The sequence below is a fragment of the Chlamydotis macqueenii genome, chromosome W, assembly GCF_036417535.1.
Source record: "Chlamydotis macqueenii isolate bChlMac1 chromosome W, bChlMac1.mat, whole genome shotgun sequence".
Classification (NCBI taxonomy): domain Eukaryota; kingdom Metazoa; phylum Chordata; class Aves; order Otidiformes; family Otididae; genus Chlamydotis; species Chlamydotis macqueenii.
The window spans coordinates 44,384,675-44,409,126 of NC_141592.1; the positions used below are offsets into that span (position 1 = coordinate 44,384,675).

The 24,452-nt window shown below is 46.1% G+C and overlaps 1 protein-coding gene across 1 annotated transcript in view; it reads right to left on the reverse strand.

Annotated features, from left to right (window-relative positions):
• The window catches only part of LOC147596729 (protein Hook homolog 3-like), a 141,983-nt gene that overhangs the window by 59,570 nt on the left and 57,961 nt on the right, over positions 1 to 24,452 (reverse strand). Inside the window, exons 3-4 of the mRNA XM_086769625.1 lie at positions 15,852 to 15,924; positions 2,232 to 2,282 (exon numbers count right to left, since the gene is read on the reverse strand). Coding sequence (XP_086625751.1) covers positions 2,232 to 2,282; positions 15,852 to 15,924 — 124 coding nt within the window. The remainder of the gene's footprint in view (positions 1 to 2,231; positions 2,283 to 15,851; positions 15,925 to 24,452) is intronic.

Genomic DNA, 24,452 nt, shown 5'->3' on the forward strand with positions numbered 1-24,452 from the left:
CCATAACCAGAAGTCACAGCATGGGGGAAAATATGATAGGAAAGGCACAGAGAAGTGGGAGACTAGCTCATATGACTGGAGTGCTGCCATGGATGCTCTACACAAAAGAGTGGCTTGAATGCATGGAGCTTTGCCTTGGAATAAGTGATGAGCCAGTCAGGCACCTGTCAAGATGAGCAGACAGACCAACACAGGTGCCATTTTGGTAGATGTCTGCTACAGACAGCCTGATTAAGTAGAGGAAGGATATGAAGCCTCTTTTAGAAAGCAAAAAGCAGCCACATAATCACAGGCCCTAGTACTATGGGACTTAAAACACTCAGATATCTGCTGGAAGAGCAACATGTCTAGGTGCAAGCAATCCAGAAGATTTTTAGAGTGTAGTGAAGACAATTTTCTTGATGCAGATGACTGATGAACCAACTAGGGGAGATGTTCTCCTGGATCTGTTACTTACAAACAAGGAAAAACCATTAAGGGATGTGAAAGTCAAGGGCAGACTTCACTGCAGTGACCAAAAAATGGTGGAGCTAAAAATCGTGACAGAAATTAAAAAGATAAATAGAATAATCACAGCCCTGGACTTCAGGAGAAAAGATTTCAGCTTGTTCAGGTATCTGCTTCCAGGGAGACTGTCCTGGAAGGCAAAGGGGCCCAGGACAGCTGGTTAGTTGTTAGGACAACCTTCTCAAAGCACAGCAAATGTTCATTCCAACATGTAAGAAGTTGAGCAGGCATGGAAGGCCACTATGGATCAATAGGGAACTTGTGACAAGTCCTATACCTGGGGAGGAACAACACCCTCCGCCAGTACAGGCTGGGGCCAACTGGCTAGAAAACAACATTGCAGAAAAGGACCTGGGGGTCCTGGTGGACAAGTTGAACAGGAAGCAGCAGTGTGTCCTTGCAGCCAAGAAGGCCAACCACATATTAGCAAGAATGTAGCCAACACATCATGGGAAGTGATTCTTCCCCTCAATTCAGCATTTGTGGGACCACATCTGTGTCTAGTTCTGGGCTCCTTAGTAAAAGACAGATATGGACATACTGTAATGAGTCCAGTGGGGGCCACCAAGATGATATGGGGGGCTGGAGCATGTGATGTACAAGGAAAAACTGACAGATTTGGGTTTGTTCAGCCATGAAAAGAGAAGACTCAGGTGAGATTTTTATTGTTGTCTAAAACTACCTAATGGGAGGGTTGTCATGGTTTAATCCCAGTCAGCAATCGAGTACCACGCAGCCACTTGCTCATCCTCCCCAGGGGATGGGGGAGAGAATCAGGAAGAAAGGAAAACTCATGGGTTGAGATAAAGGCAGTTTACTGGGATAGCAAAGGAAGATATAATATATATAATAATAAAAAATAGGGAAAATAAAATATACAAAACAAATGATGCACAATTTCTCGCTGCCCGATGACCTGATGACCAATACAGCTCATCTCGAGCAGTGACCACAGAATGGAACTGAAAGTGACCACAGAGCGAAACAGAGCAACAACAGAAAAAGCAAGAATGTCCACCAGCCAACTCTCACTAATATACCGAGCATGATGTTTGTGGTATGGAATACTCTCTTTGACCAGTTTGGGTCAACTGTACTGGCTATATCCCTCCCAGCTTCCTGCACCTGCACATTAGTGAAACCTGTGAAACTGAATAAGTCCTTGATCTCTTTAGCAACAACTCATAACATTAGTGTATTATCAACATTCTTCACATACCAATTCCCACACTGAATCCAAAACACAACAGCTTCTGGGAAAAAAACTAGCTCCATCCCAGCTAAAATCAGGACAAGGATGTAGAGAAGATGGAGTCAGCCTCTTCTCAAGGATGGACAGTGATAGAATGAGAGGCAGACAAGTTGCAACAGAGGACATTCTGATTTGATACAAGGAAAAACCTTTTTCCTCATAAGGGTAGTTAAACGCTGTAACTCCAGCCCAGAGAGGCTGTGGGATCTCCATCCTTGGAGGTATTCAAACCTCAACTGAACAAGGCCCTGAGCAATCAGCTCTTGCTGGCCCTGCTTTGAGCAGAAGACTGGATTACATGACTTTGGAAGGTAATAAATTTTGAGAGGGCTAACACATGAGAACAGGCTACAAGACTCCTTGAGTCCCCAACACTGAAAAAGTTCAGACCTAATGAATCAGCAGACTATATTGTACATTGAAGAGAATAACAAAAGAAAAATGAATATAGATTACTCAAGACTGCTCTTACCTCATAGTTATAATCCAGTATCCCTTTTAAAATTTTCTTCAAGTTGCTTACCTATGACAGGAAGAGGAAGGAAAGATGTTAAAAATGCAGAGAACATCTAAATAGATGATAAGTTACATAAATAAAATATGATTGAAGAGTAGACAGTCACACAAAAAACCCTCCCACATCCCACCATCAAGAATCACACAATATACATTTATTTAACTTCCCATGAGAATTTATGTCTGAACAGTTTAAATTAGCATAAAGTTAGTTATGCAGTGGTCCCTTGTGATCAAATTTCTAGATATTATCACAAGTCCATATGAAACAATGGAACTCAATTAAGTCTATTAAAAGACCACCACTCTCCCTGAAAATTACACACCACATTGTCTTGGATGGATTTTAGATCAGACACTATGATTTTCTAAAATAAGTCTTCTCTAGAGTACTTGTTTATCTTCAGATGTTTTTATATTTAAAAAATACAATTTTCTTTTCCTCTCTGCTTTTCTTGAAATAGTGAATCTTCTTACTCTCTAGAAACATAAATCTCCAAGCTAAAACCCATAATAAGCTCATATTTCACTGCTCAATCATACTCCTTCCTCTCTAAGCTACAGAAATTTATTTTTTCATGTTCTCATTAATTATTTCTCCTGGTTCCTACGTTTTTAATTGGCGACCTATGAGTTCTTTACAATTAAATGCCTTCCTTACAACAATCAAGAAAAAATTCCACATTTCTTGGCAGTGTTTTCAATCCCATGCAAAGATAAATACTGTAACACTTGCACAAACAATGTCAAAGTTAAATTCCATAATAGCAGGAGGCTTGTATTTATGCCAGATTTCTCTAATACTGAAGGGTTTCAGCTCACTTCCTGCTGAAAATTAATTTGGAACAATATCAAATAGAGCATGTATTAAAAATTATGAAGATACTGTATGGATCTCATAGGTTATATTTAGAATAAACAAATCTTCTGGTTGAAAAGAACCTATTAGTGTCATAAAGTACTTAGCAAAGAATTTAAACAATTGAAGCAATGTGTTAACTCATTTGATAGGAAGTTTAAACAAATAACTTCTGTAAAGACTTCCTGAAGAGGGATGGAGAGACTTATTAGAAAGTTGAATTTTCCTGGGCAATCATGTCCCAGTTCAATTCATCTTCTCAGACCTAAATAACATACCATCCTATGACAAAGTTTCACACCACAGGTGATTACACTTCACAATATGCATACTACTGACAATATCATACAAGTTGTGACATCAAATGCAAAACTACAACAGAGGAAGGCGAAATGAAACAGAACGTCCAGATTTTTACTTTCTTTAAAACAATAGATATTAATATATATTAAAAACACTTTTGACATAGGACAGTCTCTTTAAATTATCTATCTTCCAAAAAGATATGAGGACATACAGTAGAAAATAAATTAGGAAGCACTATACTAATATTCAAGGACAAATTATCATAGAACCATAGAACAGTTTAGGTTGGAAGGGACCTTTAAAGCCCACCCAGCCCAATCCCTCTGCAAGGAGCAGGGACATCTCCAACCAGATCAGGTTGCTCAGAGCCCTGTCCAACCTGGCCTTGAACGTTTCCAGGGATGGGGCTTCCACCACCTCTCTGGGCAACCTGGGCCAGTGTTCCACCACCCTCAGTGTAAAAAATTTCTTCCTTATGTCTACTCTGAATCTACCTCCTTCTAGGTTAAAACCATTACCCCTTGTCCTGTCACAACAGGCCCTGCTGAACAGTCTCTCCCCATCTTTCCTGTAGGTACTGGAAGGCCGCTATTAGGTCTCCCCGGAGCCTCCTCTTCTCCAGGCTGAACAGCCCCAACTCTCTCAGCCTGTCCTCACAGGAGAGGTGCTCCAGCCCTCTGATCATCTTCATGGCCTCCTGTAGACTCGCTCCAACAGGTCCATGAACTCCAGCATAGCCAAAATGAGAGCTGCTGAAAGCTAAATTCAGTTTCTCTCCAAATAGAAGTTCGAGAATGCAACAGGCTATTCATCCCAAAAGATAAAGGAGAGCCCTGACCTTAAAAATAGTGATAGTTTGACCATTTCATTCCTATTAAATCCATCTCTTACAGAAGCAGGAGTCAAAATCTGACCAATTACAAGCATATATAAAACATCCCTGGGAAATGTTCATTATTTTCTTCATAATCATTGAACATAAAGTTATATAGAAACATTCATCTAAACATCTAAAGGCATACCAAACACTCTTGCAATCTAAGGTAAGAAAGAGAGATGCTACATGACAATCTGCAGACTACAGCTGTTCCTGTATCTCTTTTAATCAAATGTACACAAATCATAAGTTAATCTCCAGGTTTAACCCCCCTTCTCCTGTCATCAAACACACCATTTTTGGTCTAAGAACTTCAAAAATTCCCTAGATGATTGCCAAATGGTCCAGGCCCCACAACCTCTCTCAGTGTTCACGCACTGTCATAATCAAAGTCTACAGTAAATTTAATAATTATATAAATTGATTTTCATATCATTGCAAAGAATACTGTACCGACTGGAATATCAATTTCAAATTTGATTCATTAAAAAATTTTCCAGTTTGTAATTTGATTCATTAAAAAATTTTCCAGTTTGTGATTTGCCTCAGGCTGCTGCAGAAAGCACCACAGAAAACAATGGGCTATGTTTCTTCTCTGTCTTCTCATTGCATTGTTTTGCAGTTTTAGTTTCCTGGTCTGCTAAGATTGCCATTCCCTCCCCCACATCCACCTGGTAGCTTCTAGACTGTTGACTCCATATTAGAACAAATATAGAAACATAGAACAGATAGGGTTGGAAGGGACCTTCAAAGGCCATCTAGTCCAACCCCCCTGCAAGGAGCAGGGACATCTCCAACCAGATCAGGTTGCTCAGAGCCCCGTCCAACCTGGCCTTGAATGTTTCCAGGGATGGGGCATCCACCACTGTCGGGGACGACGAGTATCAGAAGCCATGAGAATGAGAAACAAGAAGCCATGGGAATGAGAAAAAAGGGACTTCCTGAGAGAAGGAAAACAAGATAAAGGACACCTGGTGGTGGTTGGGCGATTGGGGGGTATATAAGCACATAAGCTGTAACAATAAATGATTTTTGCTTAGCATGCAGTGGGGGTCCGTGACTACGTTCCCACACAAATGGCGCCTGAACAGGGACTTGTTAGAAGTAGTGAAGATTAGAAGATTGTGATTCTGGTGGGAACGCCCGGCCGATTGGTAGGAAGCCTGTGCAGCGAAATCGTTACCTTGAGGAAGGGAGGTAAGCGGCCGGGAACGAGGGGAGCATGGCTCCAAAAAGAAACCTAGCCGAACTGGGGAAGTCTGCGCAGTATCCGTTACCTCGACTAAGGGAGATAATGCGGCTAGGAATGATGAGAAGCACTGCTTCAAAGGAACATAAATCAATTTTAACGATTCTAACAAAAGCGTTAGAGGAACAGAACTGTGCTAGTAACAGTACTGACCTGAAGAGCTTGTTGGTTTGGGTGTCTGCTCACGTATCAGATGCTAACACCTCTAATATATATATGGTGGGCACCTGGGACACCATAAGTGTTGAACTATGGGACTGTGCAACGTGGGGTGACCCTGCTGCTCAAAGGTTATTACCGGCGTGGTGTGTAATGTTTGAAGCCTTAAAGAATCATGTGCAGAAAGGGGATCCGACAGCACTCGTTACCCCGTCTGCTCCTCTGCCTGTGGAAACAAAGACTGTTAGCGAGCCGGAAAATCCCTTTGATCCAGGTCCCATAGATCTGGAAAAGGAGCCTTCAGTCTTTGGAGCTTCCTCATTATAGAGGTAGCGTGTTTGTGTGTGTGTCCTTCATGTCGAAGGTGTCATATTTTTGTTACTGTTTGGTGTTGTTGGTGTGGACATAAGCTTATTCCAGCTGATCTATATTTGTGCTATAGCTGAGTGTTCTGGTGTGTGCGGTGTCGCAGGTTGACCCCGTTAGAACAAGTGATACATCCAGATTGATATTGTTGCGTGCAAGGCGCAGCGTTAAGTTATAAGATCTTTAAGTGGAAACGGACAGGCAGTGCAAACAGACAAATTAACAGATTATAGTCTGGAGGAAATTAAAAGTTTCCTAGACAGATATAGGCAGTCTGTGTGTGTGTGCGTATAAGCATGAAGTAAATGGTATGGAATAAGGGGTGAATACTGTCTTGGTTTCAGCAGGGATGGAGTTAATTTTCCTCTCAGAAGCTTTGGATTTTGTGTGTGAAGAATGTTGATAAAATGCTCTGATGATAAGAGTTGTTGTTAATGAGACCAAGGACACTGTCTGGCTTTCCAAGTCTCGTTAACGTGCAGGTGCAGGAAGCTGGGCCAAAGACAGACAGAGGTCATTTGGACACCGAGTAGTGAGAGACTGTACATTGTTCATTTTATATATATTAATGTCCTTATATTTTGTTATTATTGTAGGTTTCCTCTTAGTAAACTGCAGCATAAAGCGATGTGTGATTAACTGACTGTAACCCCCATTCCCTCTTCCCGCCCCCCCACCCTGTCCCGCTCAGGGGGAGGGGGGGAAGGAGGTGGAGATGGTGTTAAGCCCGGGAAGAAGGAGGGGTGGGGGGAGGTTATTTTGTTCCCTTTCTCATTATCCTGCTTTGGTGTTAGTAATAAATGAATAATTTTCCCCAGGTCGAGTTTGTTTTGCCTGTAATGGTACATGTACATGTACATGTAACTATTGATACCCATTCCATCTTATTGTTTGCCTCTGCTCATACAGGAGAACGTGCTCGAGATGTTTGCCAACATTGGACGTCAGCGTTTGCTTTCATGGGGGTTCCCACACATATTAAAACAGATAATGGGCCAGCGTATGCTTCTCATGCAGTCCAAACCTTCCTTGCTCTTTGGGGCATCGAGCATGTTACTGGTATCCCACATAACCCCACTGGACAGGCCATCATTGAACGTGCCCATGGCACACTTAAAAATATGCTGTTAAAACAAGGAGGGGGAATGGAAGGGAAATCTGCAAACGAAAAGTTAGTGAAAGCAATGTATGTGCTCAATTTTCTAAATCGTTGGAGTGACAATTCTTCCCCAATACAGAAACATTTTGGATCACCTACCGTACATGAGGCCATCCGAGGGCAAGCTCCGGTGATGGTTAAGAATCTGGAAACAGGTAATTGGGAAGGACCATTCCCTCTTATGACATGGGGAAAAGGATATGCTTGTGTCTCTACAGGAGCAGTGAACAAGTGGATCCCTGCACGATGGGTACGACCAGCGCTCCAAGCCACCTTGTGTTCATCGGATTGTTAACAAGCTGTGTGGCAGCTCCATGGACATCAGTCATGGAAAGAACAAACGTGTGGGTAACTATGGCTAATGCCACAGGCCAGGACACCATTTGTCTGTCTGTATCATCTTCAAATAAGCCTTTCAGAACATGCTTGGTTGACCTGCCAGATACCGGTAGGACGGCAACTCTGTGTAAAACAACAGCAGCTGCGAGTGCTGAGTGCTGAACTACAAGAGAGAGAACTTTTGGGATCAGTAAAGATGGACTTATGTCTATTTTTTAACTATTCAGGAGCTAATGTTACTAGAGTGGTGGTGATTGTAAATGCTTCAGAACCTATACATTTCAATGACACAATGTGGTGCAATCATGTAAACGCTAACATCAAAATCCATCAATACTCCAGTGGGCCTCCCTGATGGTATGTTTTTTATATATGGAGACCATGCGTGGGCAGGGATACCCTCCCATATAAATGGGTGCCCCTGCACCATGAGAACCTTGGAGATGTTTATACCAAATAATACAGTGATTTTACAGCATAAGAGGCCTAAACAAAGCATACATAGCTTTGAATCTGACTATCAAGATAATACAGAGTTTTGGAACCCAAGTGAAATTATTGCCGCTTCAATCTTTGCACCTGGTGTGGCAAGTGCCTAGGCGTTAGCTGCACTAAATAAATTGGGCTTGCTAAGCAAATAAATGCAACTACATCGGCACTATCAACGCTGCTAACTGATGCAGATTCTATACACTATGCTACTTTACAAAACAGAACTGCTGTTAGCCTGCAGAACACGTATTTGACAGGCCTTGTTGCATGCACTGGCCACGCATGCAGCAACGTCTAGTCAGGCCTTGTTGTGTGCGCTGGCCACGCGTGCAGCAACGCCTAGTCAGTACTCTTTCACTGAATCTGCTGAGGGTGTAGATAGAGGTGGCTCGGAGCTGGGAGAAGGGGGGGACCCAAAGCGCACTCTACGAACAACAGGGGATGCCCTGAAGCTGCTGCGCCTGCCTCCTTTCTCTGCTCTGACCCCGCTGATCATCACCCTCCCGCTTGGCGGTGTCTCCGGTTTAGTTGGGTTGGTAACAGAATAGAGCAGCAATAGATTTTTATTAGTAGTATAAAGTAATGGTTGCCAGAATTTTGATGGGCTTTGCTGCATGAATCTGTCTGATTATTTGGAATCTATTCACAAAAATATTCAAAACTTGCAAAAAAGAGTGCAGAAACTGTAGCAAAGTGATGATTTTGATATATTCAGAAATCTTTTTGGTGGATTGATATAAGCTTATTACAAATAGCTGTAGGATGCTTATTCATTCTTTTTATAGATGTATTTTGATCTGTATTCTGTGTGTGTGTTGAAATGTGTGCAAACTTTAATAGATAAAGCATTGAAACAAGCCTCTTCTCATAAACAAAGAAGGGGGAGATGTGGGTATTTCGCTGAGCCAGTACGGTGTCAGTGAAAGCACACCGACCTTGGGAGAGGGATACAATCCTGCTTGTTGGAAGAAAGCCATGGAATGAGAAGGGAAGCTTTAAAATACAAGACATTGTTAGCAGAATGTATGGCTTGTTTCAACAGAGGCTTGCAAAAAATTAGTCACTGGCTTTGTAGATAAGAAGGTTGCTGGAGGTGTTATGTCTGTAATAGACAGACAGGTACTGGAAGGCTGCTCTAAGGTCTCCCTGGTGCCTCCTCTTCTCCAGGCTGAACAGCCCCAACTCTCTCAGCCTGTCCTCATAGGAGAGGTGCTCCAGCCCTCTGATCATCTTCGTGGCCTCCTCTGGACCCTCTCCAACTGGTCCACATGCGCACAGACTAGAGAGCCCCTTACCCAGGGAGAGTTACAAAGGGATTTAATAAGAAGATAGGACAGACTGCACTGATTAGGTACAGGGCATGGCGAGACAAATTTACTGACCAGGCATTCATTTACATGCGACCAGCCTTTTTTGTCCCCTTATCCCTCTTTTTTCCCCACACTTGTTCCTCCTCAAATCACTTAAATCCCTCCCTTTTCCTGTATTTGATTCCTTCTCTAACCATCCCATATTAAGTCCTGTGCAATCCCAAAATGATCTTCCTCTGCATCCCATAATATGTCTTATACCCCTAGGCAGCAAATCCCCCTCAGTCTGAAAGGTGCTCCAGCATTGACTTATCTTGATGGATTCCACGCTTGGAGCACGGGGCTGACATTCTCCTGGGACAGCCCTGAGAGGGGCCCAGACAGGATGTCTGTATTGTGTGTATGTGGCAAGGTTTTGGTAGCAGAGGAAGTTGCAGGGGTGCCCTCTGTGAAAGGATATCAGGGGCAAACCTGTGCTGGACACAGTTGGCTCTGCAACAGACCCACTGCAGGCCAAAGTTGAGTCAATCAATGAAGATGGTGGCACTTTTGTGAAAACATATTTAAGAAAGGGCAGAAAACTTCAAGTAGAAAGAGAAGGAGGGAACAAAAAGAATGATAAGCAACAGAGGGAACCTGAATGGCAGAAATGGAGGAGGAGGTGCTCCATGGTGCCAGAGGAGATATTCACTGCAGCCCATGGTAGACCCACACCAGAGCAGCACACAAACAGTCTCTGCAACCTCTCCTCTCTTCCCTTCCTAGGGGTTTGGTTGTCTGTGTTCAAGGCCAGCTCTGATGTGGCGCAACTATGCAACTTAGGATCAGATTGCTGGGAAAGAGTCGAGTGATAAAAAGCTGGAAGAAGACTCATCAGAGGCCTCTTCACTTTGCTCAGGTACAGCAGATGCCTCGCCCTTGGGCCTGAGCTACACTGTAGATATGCTGTGGTCAGCCATGTCCCTCACTAATCCGGCCTTGATCCTCCGACTTGACTTCCTGGCTTGATCTCAGACCCGTCTTGTCATTATGGACTTGCCTGGCCATCACTGGACTATTGGCTGACCGTGGCTGCTGTCACCAGATCTGCCCTGCTCTCCTCACTGTGGGACTGTGCCTTGTTGTTGAGGCCACTGCTCCTGCCTGCCTTGCTATCACCCGTGGTTCCAAGCTCACCTGCCCATGCAGAGCACCCACTTCTGTTGCTCTCTACCATAGTATAATAAAATTAAGCAGAGATAGCCACAAATGTCAGTCACAAGTCATTAATTGTTTAAAATTTCTGTTCTAACATATCAGCGTCCCTTGACCACCAAACTACTTTTGTTTAAGGAATTTCATTCTTGTGAAATTTCAGCAAGACAATTAAGTTACTTTTTGGTGCTATTTCCTGGTTTCAGTAAAGGTTGTTTTGTTTTGTTTTCAAAATGTGTCAGTAGGAAATATTGGTTTGCATACAGTTAAAAAGTGATGACAGGAAGTATTTAGTTCATAATCAGGAAAGAGTTCTCTCCATGTTCATAGATTTATTTTTGTTAGCCACAACATAAAATTATATTTAAGCCAGTAATGAAAAGAAGGTTTTTCATTAACAAATGGGGTAAAAAAAAATGAACTGCTAAGCTTAGTGATTACATAAGTTTTGCCCCTGAAATTCTGTCTTCCAGGAATCAAACTATATCTGTATTAGAACACAATATTTAAATAGAATGGGTCAATTTTAATATACAGTATACTAACTGGCTGGATGCTTTCTACTCTGCCAGTCCCTAGAGTTCTAACATTTCCCTTTCCTATCCTATCCTATCCTATCCTATCCTATCCTATCCTATCCTATCCTATCCTATCCTATCCTATCCTATCCATTACTCAAGTCTCTGAGGCCAAAGCCTGCTCTGAAACCAAGACCATAATGACCTGTGTACTGTACGCATTTATTGGAAACTAGCTGGCCACCAGGTACTCACCAAGCTGCTCTCTCAATCCCTCTCCTCAACTGGACAGGGGGAGAAAATACAATGGAAAAGCTCATCGATCAAGATAAGGACAGGGAGATCACTTACCAATTACCGTCACAGGCAAAACAGACACAACTTGGGGAAATGAATTTAATTTATTGCCAATTAATTGTAACAGAGTAGGATAATGAGAAAGAAATAATAGCAAATCGAAACACACCTTCCCCCCATTCTGCCCTTCTTCCCAAGCTCAACTTCACTCCCAACTTCTCTACCTCATCCTCCATCTGAGCGGTGCAGGGGGATGGGGAATGGGGGGGTTGCAGTCAGGTCATAACACTTCATCTCTGTTGCTCCTTCCTCCTCACACTCTTCCCCTGCTCCAGCATGGGGTCCTATCCATGGGAGACAGCCCTTCACAAACTGCTCCAGCATGGGTCCTTTCCACAGGGTGCAGTCCTTCAGGAACCAACTGCTCCAGCATGAGTCCCCCACAGGGCCACAGGTCCTGCCAGAAAATCTGCTCCTGCATGGGCTCCTCTCCTGTTCTGGTTTTGTTTAGTGAAGATGGTGATAAGGTAGTAGCTTCTGCAAGAAGCTACTAGAAGTTGCTCCCCTTTGTTCAATGGACTTGGCCGGGCCTAGGGCGGACCTGCTGCTGGCCAGGGCCGAGCCAATTTGTAGCAGAATGTTCTGTGATAACGCCTCTGTGATAATGTATTTAAGAAGGGAAAAACAGGAAAAAAAAGGGAGAAGATGTGTAGACGCTGAGCGGGGGCAGAGAGGGGGAGGCGTGAGCCTTGTGGGCCTTGCAGCCCTCACCCTCTGGCCTCCCGCCAGGCGGCCAACTGGGCCCAACTCGGCCCAGCCCAGCTGCAAGAAGCAGAGAGATGAGATGAGATGTGAATGAGATGTAAAGAGATCCTGAGAGGCATCTGCCTGCCTGTTGTGAAGAATTTCTTGTGAGAGGAATGGTTGCAGATGCCAAAGTCAGTGAAGAAGGAGGGGGAGGAGTAATGTGGCTCCTGGCCAGAATTCCCCTGCAGCCTGTGGTGGAGCCCATGGTGGAGCAGGCTGTTCCCTTGCAGCCCATGGAGGTCCACAGAGGAGCAGAGATCCACTTGGAGCCCATGGAGGACCCCACGTCAGGGCAGGTGGATTCCTGAAGGAGGCTGTGGCCCATGGAGGGCCCGTACTGGGGCAGCCGTTCTGGAGGGACTGCATCCCATGGAAGAGATGACCCACACCAGAGCAGTTTCACGAAGGACTGTGGCACGTGGGTGGGACCTCACACTGGAGCAGGGGAGGAATGTGAGGAGTTCTTCTCCCAACAACAAAGCAGCGGCGTGAAACAACGTGTGATGAACTGACCGTAACTCCCATTCCCTCTTCCCCTCTGTGCCGCTCAGGGAGGGGAAGGTAGTAGAGATAATGTTAAGCCTGGGAAGAGGGAGGGGTGGGGGGAGGTTATCTTGTTCTCTGTCTCATTATCCTGCTTTGGTTTTAGAAAAATAAATGAATAGTTTTCCCCAGGTCGAGTCTGTTTTGCCCGTGACGGTAACTTTAAGGATCTCTCCCTGTCCTTATCTCAAACCTCGAGCCTTTTTCTTCTGTTATCTCTCCCTATTCTCTTGGAGGGTGGGGGGAGTGAGAGAGACACTGCGTAGTCTGGCCGCAACTGAGGCTTAACTACGACATCTCCACAGGCCACAGGTCCTGCCAGGAGCCTGCTCCTGAGTGGGTTCTCCACAGACTTCCTTTTCCTTCAGGGCACATCCACCTGCTCTGATGTGGGGTCCTCCATGGGCTGCAGGGGAATCTCTGCTCCAGCACCTGGAGCACCTCTTCCTCCTCCCTCTTCACTGACCTTGGGGTCTGCAGGGTTTTTTCTCTCACATATTCTCATTCCTTTCCCTCAGCTGCTGCAGCACAGCATTTTTCCCCCTTCTTAAATATGATATTACAGAGGGGCTACCAACATTGCTGATTGGTTCAGTTTTGGCCAGCGGCAAGTTTGTCTTGGAGCTGTCTGGAACTGGCGCTGTCTGACATGAGGACAGCTTCTGGTCTTTTCTCACAGAAGCCATCCCTACAATCCCTCCCCTGCTACCAAAACCTTGCCATGTAAACCCAATACAGTATAGTAACTGAACAATCCTTTTAATAAGACAATGTCCTTGTAGCTATCAGCAAGTAAAACAAGTAACTAACTGAATAGAAAAATAACTTACAATGCAAGGGGGAGGGGCAGGGGCGAGGGGGGAGAAGTGAGCCATGTATCCATGTCTTCTTCCATAATTCTCCATATGCAAGAACATTCAGTCAAAGTTTATAACTTTAACTTATAACAATAGCAGTCCCCCCTACCTTTTCATCATAAGGTACTTATTTGTGCATCTTCTCTATTAAGCCACTGATGTTCAATGTTCATAAGGCTGTAAAAACTAAAACATCTCCGAAACCTAAGCCCTTTGCCAAACATGGCTGAAAAATGTTCAGAAAGGCTTTTGCACACCAGAACAAGGTGAATTTATAGAACACATGAATTGACAGACAAATCATGTTAGCATTGTTTCCCCAGGAAACTAAGTTGGAAATGGCATTTTAGGAAGTCACATATATCCTGATTTTCCCATCAAATGTGGTCAGTGTACATTTGAATTTACTTTTTACCTAAAGCTACAATGACATATGAATGGCAAACTGTGTTCTTTCAGGTTTTAAGCTCAAATACTCCTTAATTAAATCAGCAAAAATTTTATTGCCTTGAAGGTTTACATAAGAAAGAATCGAGAAAAAGTAGTAGCATACCAAATGGCAGAAATTATCTATCCAATACAGTATTGTTAACATACATGCTGCTGTCCTGGTTTTATTTAGTGAGGCGGGGGCTACGGTGACAGCTTCTGCAAGAAGCTGCTAGAAGTTGTTTCCCCTTTGTTCAGTGGACTCAACTGGGCCTAGGGCAGACCCGCTGCTGGCCAGGGCTGAGCCAATTGGTAGCAGAATGTTCCCTGATAACATCTCTGTGATAACGTATTTAAGAAGGAGGAAAAACAGAGAAAAAAAGGAGAAGATGTGAAGAAGCTGGAACGGGGGCAGAGAGGGGGAGGCATGAGCCTTGTGGGCCTTGCAGGCCTCACCCTCTGGTCTCCCGCCGGGCAGCCGACTGGGCCCGACTCAGCCCAGCCCGGCTGCAAGAAGTGGAGGGGAGAGGAGATGTAAAGAGATCCTGAGAGGCATCTGCCTGCCTGTTGTGAAGAATTTCTTGTGAGAGGAACGGCTGCAGGCGCCAAGGACAGTGAAGGAGGGGGAGGAGTAATGCGGCTCCTGGCAGAGATTCCCCTGCAGCCCATGGTGCAGCCTATGGTGAAGCAGGCTGTCCCCCTGCAGCCCATGGAGGCCCACAGAGGAGCAGGGATCCACCTGCAGCCTGTGGAGGACCCCACACTGGGGCAGGTGGATGCCCAAAGGAGGCTGTGGCCTGTGGAGGGCCCATGCTGGGGCAGCCGTTCTGGAGGGACTGCACCCTGTGGAAGAAATGACCCACGCTGGAGCAGTTCATGAAGGACTGCAGTTCGTGGGAGGGACCCCATGCTGGGGCAGGGGAGGAATGTGAGGAGTTCTTCTCCCAAGGAGAAAGGGGCAGTGTAAAGTGAGAAGTGATGAACTGACCTTAACTCCCATTCCCTCTTCCCCCCTGTGCCGCTCAGGGGAGGAAGGTGGTAGAGATAATGTTAAGCCCGGGAAGAGGGAGGGGTGGGGGGAGGTTATCTTGTTCTCTGTCTCATTATCCTGCTGTTTGTAGTAATAAATGAATAGTTTTCACCAAGTCAAGTCTGTTTTGCCCGTAACGGTAACTTTAAGGATCTCTCCCTGTCCTTATCTCAAACCTCGAACCTTTTTTCTTATATTATCTCTCCCTATTCTCTCGGAGGGTGTGGGGAGTGAGAGAGAGACTGCATAGTCTGGCCCCGAGCGGGGCAAAACTACGACAGCTGATTACACACAAAACAGAATAGCACCACTTTCTCCTCTACAGATCAATAATTTTGCAGAGCTGTCAAAATAATACGAAACATAATTTGGGACTTTTTATGCAAATAAATTAGTTATTACATTGCTATTTTTATGCAGTCATTTCTCAGAGCACAAACTTTTTCTGAAAGAGCAATTATTTTCACACTTTGCAATAAAAAGAGTAAATTCCTTTATTCACACTTCTCAGTTGCTCAAATGTTAATTTAAACATAATTTATATTAAGATTTATTTTTCATCTTAAATGATTGAAATTTATTTACAAACTCAACTTTTGTTTGTTTTTTCTTCATTAAAGTACAGGATAATAATAATAATGTAAGAAACTACAATAATCTTAAATTCATTATACTCTTTTATAAAGCAAAGTGGTAATTTTAAAATACATTCCCATTTAAGCACAAACAATATTGTCCTAAGAACTGATAAACAGATTTACCGGCAAGCAAATCAAACCAAATACCTTTAGCCTCCAATTATCTCCTACTTCTGTTTTGATTCTGTTTAACCAGCTTTCATCAAAATAAGTTGGATCTCTGAAAATACATAAAAAGTTAGAACATTTGTTAAGAATACAAATTTCAAGTACTGATGCCTTAGTGACTCAACATCTATTTTAGGAAGATTTAAGTGATTACCATAGATATGGTCAGTATACAAAAGTTCAGAATCCTGCTATTATTCATTTATCTAAGTATTTACATCCTGATCATATCCCAGATTTATCTGCATGCTATGGTTAGTTAATGCTTTTGAGGAAACTGCAACACTTGGAAAGCATCTTGCAAATTTCTCCCATGGTCTCCAAGCTGAAAGTGTTCCTTTCTTAATGTTACAGATTATCAGCTAATGCTGGGGCTTAAACTCTCGGGGAAAACTACCATGTTTGCAACACTTGAAAACAGTAAAATTAAGGGTTTTTTTCCACACATCAAGAATTACCATTGCTAGATGCTGGCTGCAATACTCAAATAGGAAAGCTTGAGAGTGAACAAAATATTCAGCCTTCATACACTCAAAAATGTTAAAAGCAGCACTGGAATTAAGTATTTCCTACTGAGAACATACTTATCCGTTATACTTTCTATGAAACATCACAGTTTTTCAAAATATTTTTCATGGCAATTTTTCAGAAAAAGATTTGCCATTATCTTTCTTTAAAGAGTTTTCAGTCTTCTGCACTCTGATGAAGCAATCAAGATATACACAGAAAAAGAGAACACCTATTTCTTATATAGTATGCTGCTATTTCTATAAACCTCTTTCCTCTCTTGCACATCTTCCGTCGTGAGCTACTTATTCATGACAACTAACACTCCCTCCCTCTTGCCTCTCCGTTCAGAAACAAAAACGTCCCCAGGGATGGGGCATCCACCACCTCTCTGGGCAACCTGGGCCAGTGTTCTACTGCTCTCATTTAAAAAAATTTCTTCCTTATGTCTAGTCTAAATCTACCCTCTTTTTCTTTAAAACCCCTTGTCCTATCGCTACAGATCCTGCTACAAAGTTTCTCCCCATCTTTCTTATAAGCCCCTTTGAGGTACTGGAAGACCACTATAAGGTCTCCCCGGACCCTACTCTTCTCCAGGCTGAACAGCCCCAACTCTCTCAGCCTGTCCTCATAAGAGAGGTGCTCCAGCCCTCTGATCACCTTCCTGGCCTACTCTGGACTCGCTCCAACTGGTCCATGTCCTTCTTATGTTGGGGGCTCCAGAACTGGATGCAGTACTCCAGGTGGGGTCTCACCAGAGCGGAGTAGAGGGGGAGAATCACCTCCCTCGACCTGCTGGCCATGCTCCTCTTGATGCAGCCCAGGGTGCGGTTGGCCTTCTGGGCTGTGAGTGCCCATTGACGGCTCATGTCCAGCTTTTCATCCACCAGTACCCCCAAGTCTTTCTTGGCAGGGCTGCTCTCAATCCTTTCATCTCCCAGCCTGCATTGATACTGCAAGTTGCCCTGACGCAGGTGCAGAACCTTACACTTGGCCTGGTTGACCCTCGTGAGGTTCGCACAGGCCCACTTCTCGAGCTTCTCCAGGTCCCTCTGGATGGCATCCCGTCCCTCAGGGGTGTTGACCACGCCACTCAGCTTGATGTCGTCAGCAAACTTGCTGAGGGTGCACTCAATCCCACTATGTCATTGATGAAGATGTTAAACAGTACTGGTCTCAATACGGACCCTTGAGGGACACCACTTGTCACCGACCTCCATCTGGACATCGAGCCGTTGACCATTACCCTCTGGATGCAACCATCCAACCAATTCCTCATCCACCGAACAGTCCACCCATCAAATCCATATCTGTCCAATTTAGAGAGAAGGATGTTGTGGGGAACCGTGTCAAAGGCCTTACAGAAGTCCAGGTAAACGACATCCGTAGCTCTTCCCTTGTCCATTGATGTAGTCACTCCATCAGAGAAGGCCACTTGGTTGGTCAGGCAGGACTTGCCCTTGGTGAAGCCATGCTGGTTGCCTCGAACCACCTCCCTGTCCTCCATGTGCCTCAGCATAGCTTCTTCCCAGGCACAGAGGTGAGGCTGACAGGTCGGTAGTTCCCAGGGTCCTCCTTTTTACCCTTTTTAAAAAAATGAGTGCAGTGTTTCCCTTTTTCCAGTCACTGAGGACTTCACCTGACTGCCATGAGTTTTCAAATATGATGGAGAATGGCTTGGCAACTACATCAGCCAATTCCCTCAGGACTCTGGGATGCATCTCGTCAGGTCCCTTAGACTTACGTATGTGCAGGTTCCTCAGGTGGTCATGAACCTGATCTTCTCTTACAGTGGGAGGGACTTTGCTCCTTCAGTCCCTGTCATGCGGTCCATCCACTCGAGAGGTGTGGGAAGAGGGGTTACCAGTGAAGACTGAGGCAAAAAAGTTGTTGAGTACCTCAGCTTTCCCCTCATCCATTGTTACCAGTTCACCAGTCTTGCTCATTAGTGGGGGGGTATACTTTTTTTGACCTTCCTTTACTGGCTGACATACTTGTAGAAGCCCTTCTCATTATTTTTTGCATCCCTTGCCAAGTTCAGCTCCAGCCGTGCCTTGGCCTTCCTGACCCCATTCCTACACAACTGGGCAGCGTCCCTATACTCTTCCCAGGATACCTGCCCCTGCTTCCACCACCTGTGCATTTCCTTCTTGCCCTTTAGTTTGACCAGCAGGTCTCCACTCAGCCATGCCAGTCTCTTGCCATTCTTTCCTGCTTTCTTACACCTGGGGGTCAAGAGCTCTTGCACTCTATGGAAGGCGTCCTTAAAGATCTGCCAGCTCTCTTCTGCTCCCTTGTCCCTGAGGGCACTTTCCCAGAGGGTCCTATTGACTCACTCCTTGAAGAGCTGGAAGTTTGCTTTCCTAAAATTCAGGGTCCTGACTTTATTCTTTGCCTGACCCATTTCCCTCAGGACTGCAAACCCCACCAGTGCATGATCACTGCAGCCCAGGCCGCCTCCGATCTTGACGTCACCGATTAGCTCACTTGCGTTGGTGACCAACAGGTCCAGTATGGCATCTCCTCTGGTAGGGCTATCACTTGGCTTAAGAAGTTATCCTCAATGCATTCCAGGAGTCTCCTGGACTGCCTACGGCTCATCATGCTACTTTTCCAGCAGATCTCAGGGTGGTTGAAGTCCCCCCGCAGGACAAGAGCCTGTGAGCACAATGTCTCCTGTAGCTGGAGTAAGAAGGCTTCGTCAGTAGGCTCCCCTTGATCGAGTGGCCTGTAGTAAACACCAACCACCAGGTTCCTTTTGTTGCCTCGGTCTCTAATTCTCACCCATAAGCTTTCAACCTGCTCGTGACTGTTCTTCAGAGACAGCTCTTCACACTCTATCCATTTCTAGACGTAGAGGGCAATGCCTCCGCCCCTCCTTCCTCACCTGCCCCTTCTGAACAGCCTGTAGCTATTGATAGCCACACTCCAGTCATGGGATTCGTCCCACCAGGTTTCTGTAATGGCAACCAGGTCATAGCTTTCTAGCAGCATGGTAGCTTCCAATTCCTCCTGTTTGTTGCCTGTGCTGTGTGCATTGGCAGTGCAGGTACTTCAGCTGGGCTGTCGGCTGTGTCACCTTCTTAGAGGAGCAGCCCTTAATTCCTTTGAGGTATTTTATTGGTGTTTCCCTGTTGGCTCCTATTGCCTCAGGAGCCCCTGGCTCATCTCCGTAAGACTTCAGGTGTGCTGCAGTGTGCCCAGCACATCTCAGAGCAACAGGCTGAGGGCCCTCGCTATTACCCCGTCCCTCTAACCTTGGCATGCCATCCCACAGCTTGTCACAGGCAAGCCTGATATTACCCCCCTTCCCACTCCAAGCCTTATTTAAAGCTCTGTCAATGAGCCCCGCTAGCTCATGTGCAAAGACCCCCCTCCCCCTTTGAGAAAGGTGAATCCCATCCAATGCCAGCAAGCCTGGGGCCGTGTAGGTCATCCCATTATCAAAAAACCCAAAATTGTGGCGGTGACACCAGCCACGGAGCCATGTGTTAATAGACTGGGTGCACCTGTTCCTTCCAGTGTCGCTGCCCGCAACTGGAAGGAGAGAGGAGAAGATAACCTGTGCCCCAGATTCCTTTACCAACCGTCCCAAGGCCCTGAAGTCTCTTTTGATCACCTTTGGACTACACATTGCAGCCTCATCGCCACCCACATGCAAGAGCAGTAATGGGTAGTAGTCCGAGGGTCGTACCAGGCTAGGAAGTTTCCTAATGATATCCTGTGTTGGTTTTGTTTAATGAGAGAGGGGCTTCAAGAAGCTGCTAGAAGTTTCCCCTTTGTCCAGGGGACTCAGCCGGGCCTAGGGTGGACCTGCTGATGGCCAGGGCCGAGCCAATTGGTAGCAGACTGTGCCCCTGCAGCCCATGGAGGTCCATGGAGGAGCAGAGATCCACCTGAAGCCCATGGAGGACCTCATGCTGGGGCAGGCGGATGCCTGAAGAAGGCTGTGGCCCGTGGAAGGCCTGCTGGGGCAGCCGTTCCTGCACGCTGGAGCAGGGGAGGAATGTGAGGAGTTCTTCCCCCAAGGAGGAAGCAGCAGCGTAAAGTGATGTGTGATGAACTGACCATAACCCCCATTCCCTCTTCCCCCCTGTGCTGCTCAGTGGGAGGAAGGAGGTAGAGATAATGTTAAGCCTGGGAAGAGGGAGGGGTGGGGGGGGGTTATCTTGTTCTCTGTCTCATTATCCTGCTTTGGTTTTAATAATAAACTGTCCTGGTTTTGGCAGGGATGGAGTTAATTTTCCTCTCAGTAGCTGGTATGTTTTGGATTTTGTGTGTGAAGAATGTTCATAAACACCCTGATGATACCAGTTGTTGTGAATGAGACCAAGGACACTGTCCTGCTTTCCAAGTCTCGCTAATTTGCAGATGCAGGAAGCTGGGAGAAAGACAGACAGCATAATTGACCCAAACTGGCCAAAGAGAGTATTCCATGCCATAAACGTCATGCTCAGTATATAAGTGGGGGCAGGCGAGGGTGGGTATCTGCCTTCCTGGCATCCATCCTTCCTGCTTGTTTTTGCTGGCATCGTTCCCCCTACCTTGCTGGCTCCCTTTTGCTCCTTTGCTTGCTGCTCGGTTTTGTTTCCGTGATCGCTGCTCGGGACGGGCTGTATCGGTCATTGGGACATCGGGTGGTGAGAAAACACATATTGTTCACTTTGTATATTTTTAATATCCTTATATTCTGTTATTATTGTAGTTTTCCCTTTTTATTTTAGTAAATTGTCTTCATCTCAACCCACAAGTTCTCCTTCCTTCCCAATTCTCTCCCCCATCCCCCTGGGGAGGGGGAGAGTGAGCGAGAAACTGTGTGGTGATTTGGGCTAAACCATCACATAAACAAATAGTTTTCCCCAAGTCGAGTCTGGTTTGCCTGGAATGGTAACTTAAAGGATCTCTCCCTGTCCTTATCTCAAACCTCGAGCCTTTTTCTTATATTATCTCTCCCTGTTCCCTCAGAGGGTGGAGGGAGTGAGAGAGAGACTGCGTAGCTTGGTCCTGACTGGGGCCATGAAGCCATATCTGTTATTTTGTTGACCATATCCATTGGAATGTGACGACATCCATCTTGCCATTTTACTCCTAAAAACTGCATCTCCTGTGCAGACCCCTTGACTTTGCTTCCTTTTATGGCAAAACCAGCTTTCAGGAGTGTAAGAGTCGGTCAGAAGATCAGCATTGTCTCAACCTTGTCATCAAGGACATGGCTCATCAGGGACATGGTACATTGGGGACATGACACCTTCAGTTGGACTATGGATTTGATGTGGCCTACAAGTTAGGCTCACAACTTGACATGAGTTGCTGCGAGCAGTCTGCCTGAGACGCAGTTGCTGCTCCCATGAGTGGAATGCAGTTTCCACGGATGAGTTGCTGTGAGCCTCAGTTGCTGCTCCCATGAGTGAAGCGCAGTTTCTATGGAAGCCAGAGGCGTAGCACTCCAGGAACAGGGACTGAGTGGACTGTCCATTCTCCGGAAAGTACCTGAGCAGCTAAGGTAACCGCATAGCCGCTGTCAAGGAAGATGGATCTCAACGGCTATCTCAGAACTTTGCTCATTATGATGTCACTATAATACAAAAAACATCTCCATCCCAAAGGAGGAGCAAGGCTTGTTACTTAGCATAAAAGATCGACCCCTAACAACGAGACCCTTGAGAATTCTCCCCACCAAGGATCGACATTGACGTCAGTCGTGGAGACTGGCGGGACGCTGCCTGGATCTGGGACCATAGGGACGCCTTGGTGGCAGCTATTATCCTCTTTTCTATCTTTACTTTTCCTTTTCACTCCCTTTCATCTATCGCATGCTGCCTTACAGGCAAAATAATAAAGTTTGTACTGTTTGATTGAAACCAACCCCTTTGGTGTGTTCACCTTAATTTTGCACTTTGAGATCGCAGTAAAAGAACCATCACGAGTCCTGAGTGGACTGTGACAAGGAAGATTTGGATTAATTTCTCCCCTTTTTCAAAAACTTCTGCTGCTGTGTTGCCTCACACAATGGTGTCTTCAATATATTGCAGGTATTCCAGAGCTCCACCCTTTTCCAGTCCAGTCTTGGATCTGCCCATGGCAAATGGTGGGGCTGTGTTTCCACCCCTGGGGCAGTCGATTCCAGGTGTACTGGACACCCCTCCAAGTGAAAGCAAACTGTGGCCTGCATTCTGCTGCCAAAGGGATGGAGAAGAACGCATTAGCAATATCAATGGTGGCATACCACTTGGCTGTTTTGGACTCCAGTTCATAATGAAGTTCTAGCATGTCCGGCATGATAGCACTCAGTGGCGGTGTAACGTCATTCAGGCCAGGATAGTCCACTGTTAACCTCCATTCACCACTAGATTTTCTCACTGGCCATATGGGACTGTTAAAGGGTAAGCGAGTCTTGCTGATCACTTCTTGGCTCTTCAGTCAACGAATCAGATTGAGGATGGAGATCAGGGAGTCTCAGTTGGTGCGATATTGCCACTGGTGTACCGTGGTGGTAGCGATTGGAACCTGTTGTTCCTCAACCTTCAACAACCCCACAACGGAAGGGTCCTTCGAGAGCTTGGGCAAAGTGGACAGTTGTTTATTTTCCTCCATCTCCATGGTGGATATACCAAAAGCCCACCAGTGCCCTTTTGGGTCTTTGAAATACCCCCTTCTGAGGTAATCATAGAATCATAGAATGGTTAGGGTTGGAAGGGACCTTCAAAGGTCATCTAGTTCAACCCCCCTGCAAGGAGCAGGGACATCTCCAACCAGATCAGGTTGCTCAGAGCCCTGTCCAACCTGGCCTTGAACGTTTCCAGGGATGGGGCTTCCACCACCTCTCTGGGCAACCTGGGCCAGTGTTCCACCACCCTCAGTGTAAAAAATTTCTTCCTGATGTCTACTCTGAATCTACCTCCCTCTATTTTGAAACCATTACCCCTAGTCCTATCACAACAGGCCCTACTGAAGAGTCTCTCCCCATCTTTCTTGTAGGCCCCCTTGAGGTACTGGAAGACCGCTATAAGGTCTCCCCGGAGCCTCCTCTTCTCCAGGATGAACAGCCCCAACTCTCTCAGCCTGTCCTCACAGGAGAGGTGCTCCAGCCCTCTGATCATCTTTGTGGCCCTCCTCTGGACCTTCTCCAACTGATCCATGTCCTTCTTGTGTTGGGGGCTCCAGAACTGGACACAGTACTCCAGGTGGGGTCTCACCAGGGCAGAGTAGAGGGGCAGAATCACCTCCCTTGTCCTGCTGGCCACACTCCTCTTTATGAAGTCCAGGATGTGGTTTGCTTTCTGGGCGGCAAGGGCGCATTGCTGGCTCATGTTGAGCTTCTCGTCCACCAGCACTCCCAAGTCCTTCTCCTCAGGGCTGCTCTCAATCCATTCTCCGCCCAGCCTGTATTTGTGCCTGGGATTGCCATGACCCACGTGCAGGACCTTGCACTTGGCCTGGTTGAACTTCATGAGGTTGGCACGGGCCCACCTCTCCAGCCTGTCAAGGTCCCCTCTGGATGGCATCCCTCACTTCCAGCGTGTTGACAGCACCACACAGCTTGGTGTCATCTGTGAACTTGCTGAGGGTGCACTCTATCCCACTGTCCATGTCACCAACAAAGATGTTGAACAGGGCCGGGCCCAACACGGACCCTTGAGGGACGCCACTCATGACCGGTCTCCACTTGGACATCAAGCCGTTGACCACCACTCTCTGAGTGCGGCCATCCAGCCAATTCCTTATCCACCGAGTGGTCCGTCCATCAAACCCATGTCTCTCTAGTTTAGAGAGAAGGATGTCATGCGGGACAGTGTCAAAAGCTTTGCACAAGTCCAGGTAGATGATGTCCATTGATCGTCCCTGATGCTGTCACCCTGTCATGGAAGGCCACCAAATTGGTCAGGCACGATCTGCCCTTGGTAAAGCCATGTTGGCTGTCACCAACCACCTCCTTGGTCTCCATGTGCCTTAGCATGGTTTCCAGGAGGAACTGCTCCATGACCTTGCCAGGCACAGAGGTGAGGCTGACCGGCCTGTAGTTGCCCGCGTCTTCCTTTGTGGGGTAACGTTAGCAAACTGGTGGGTGTTGCA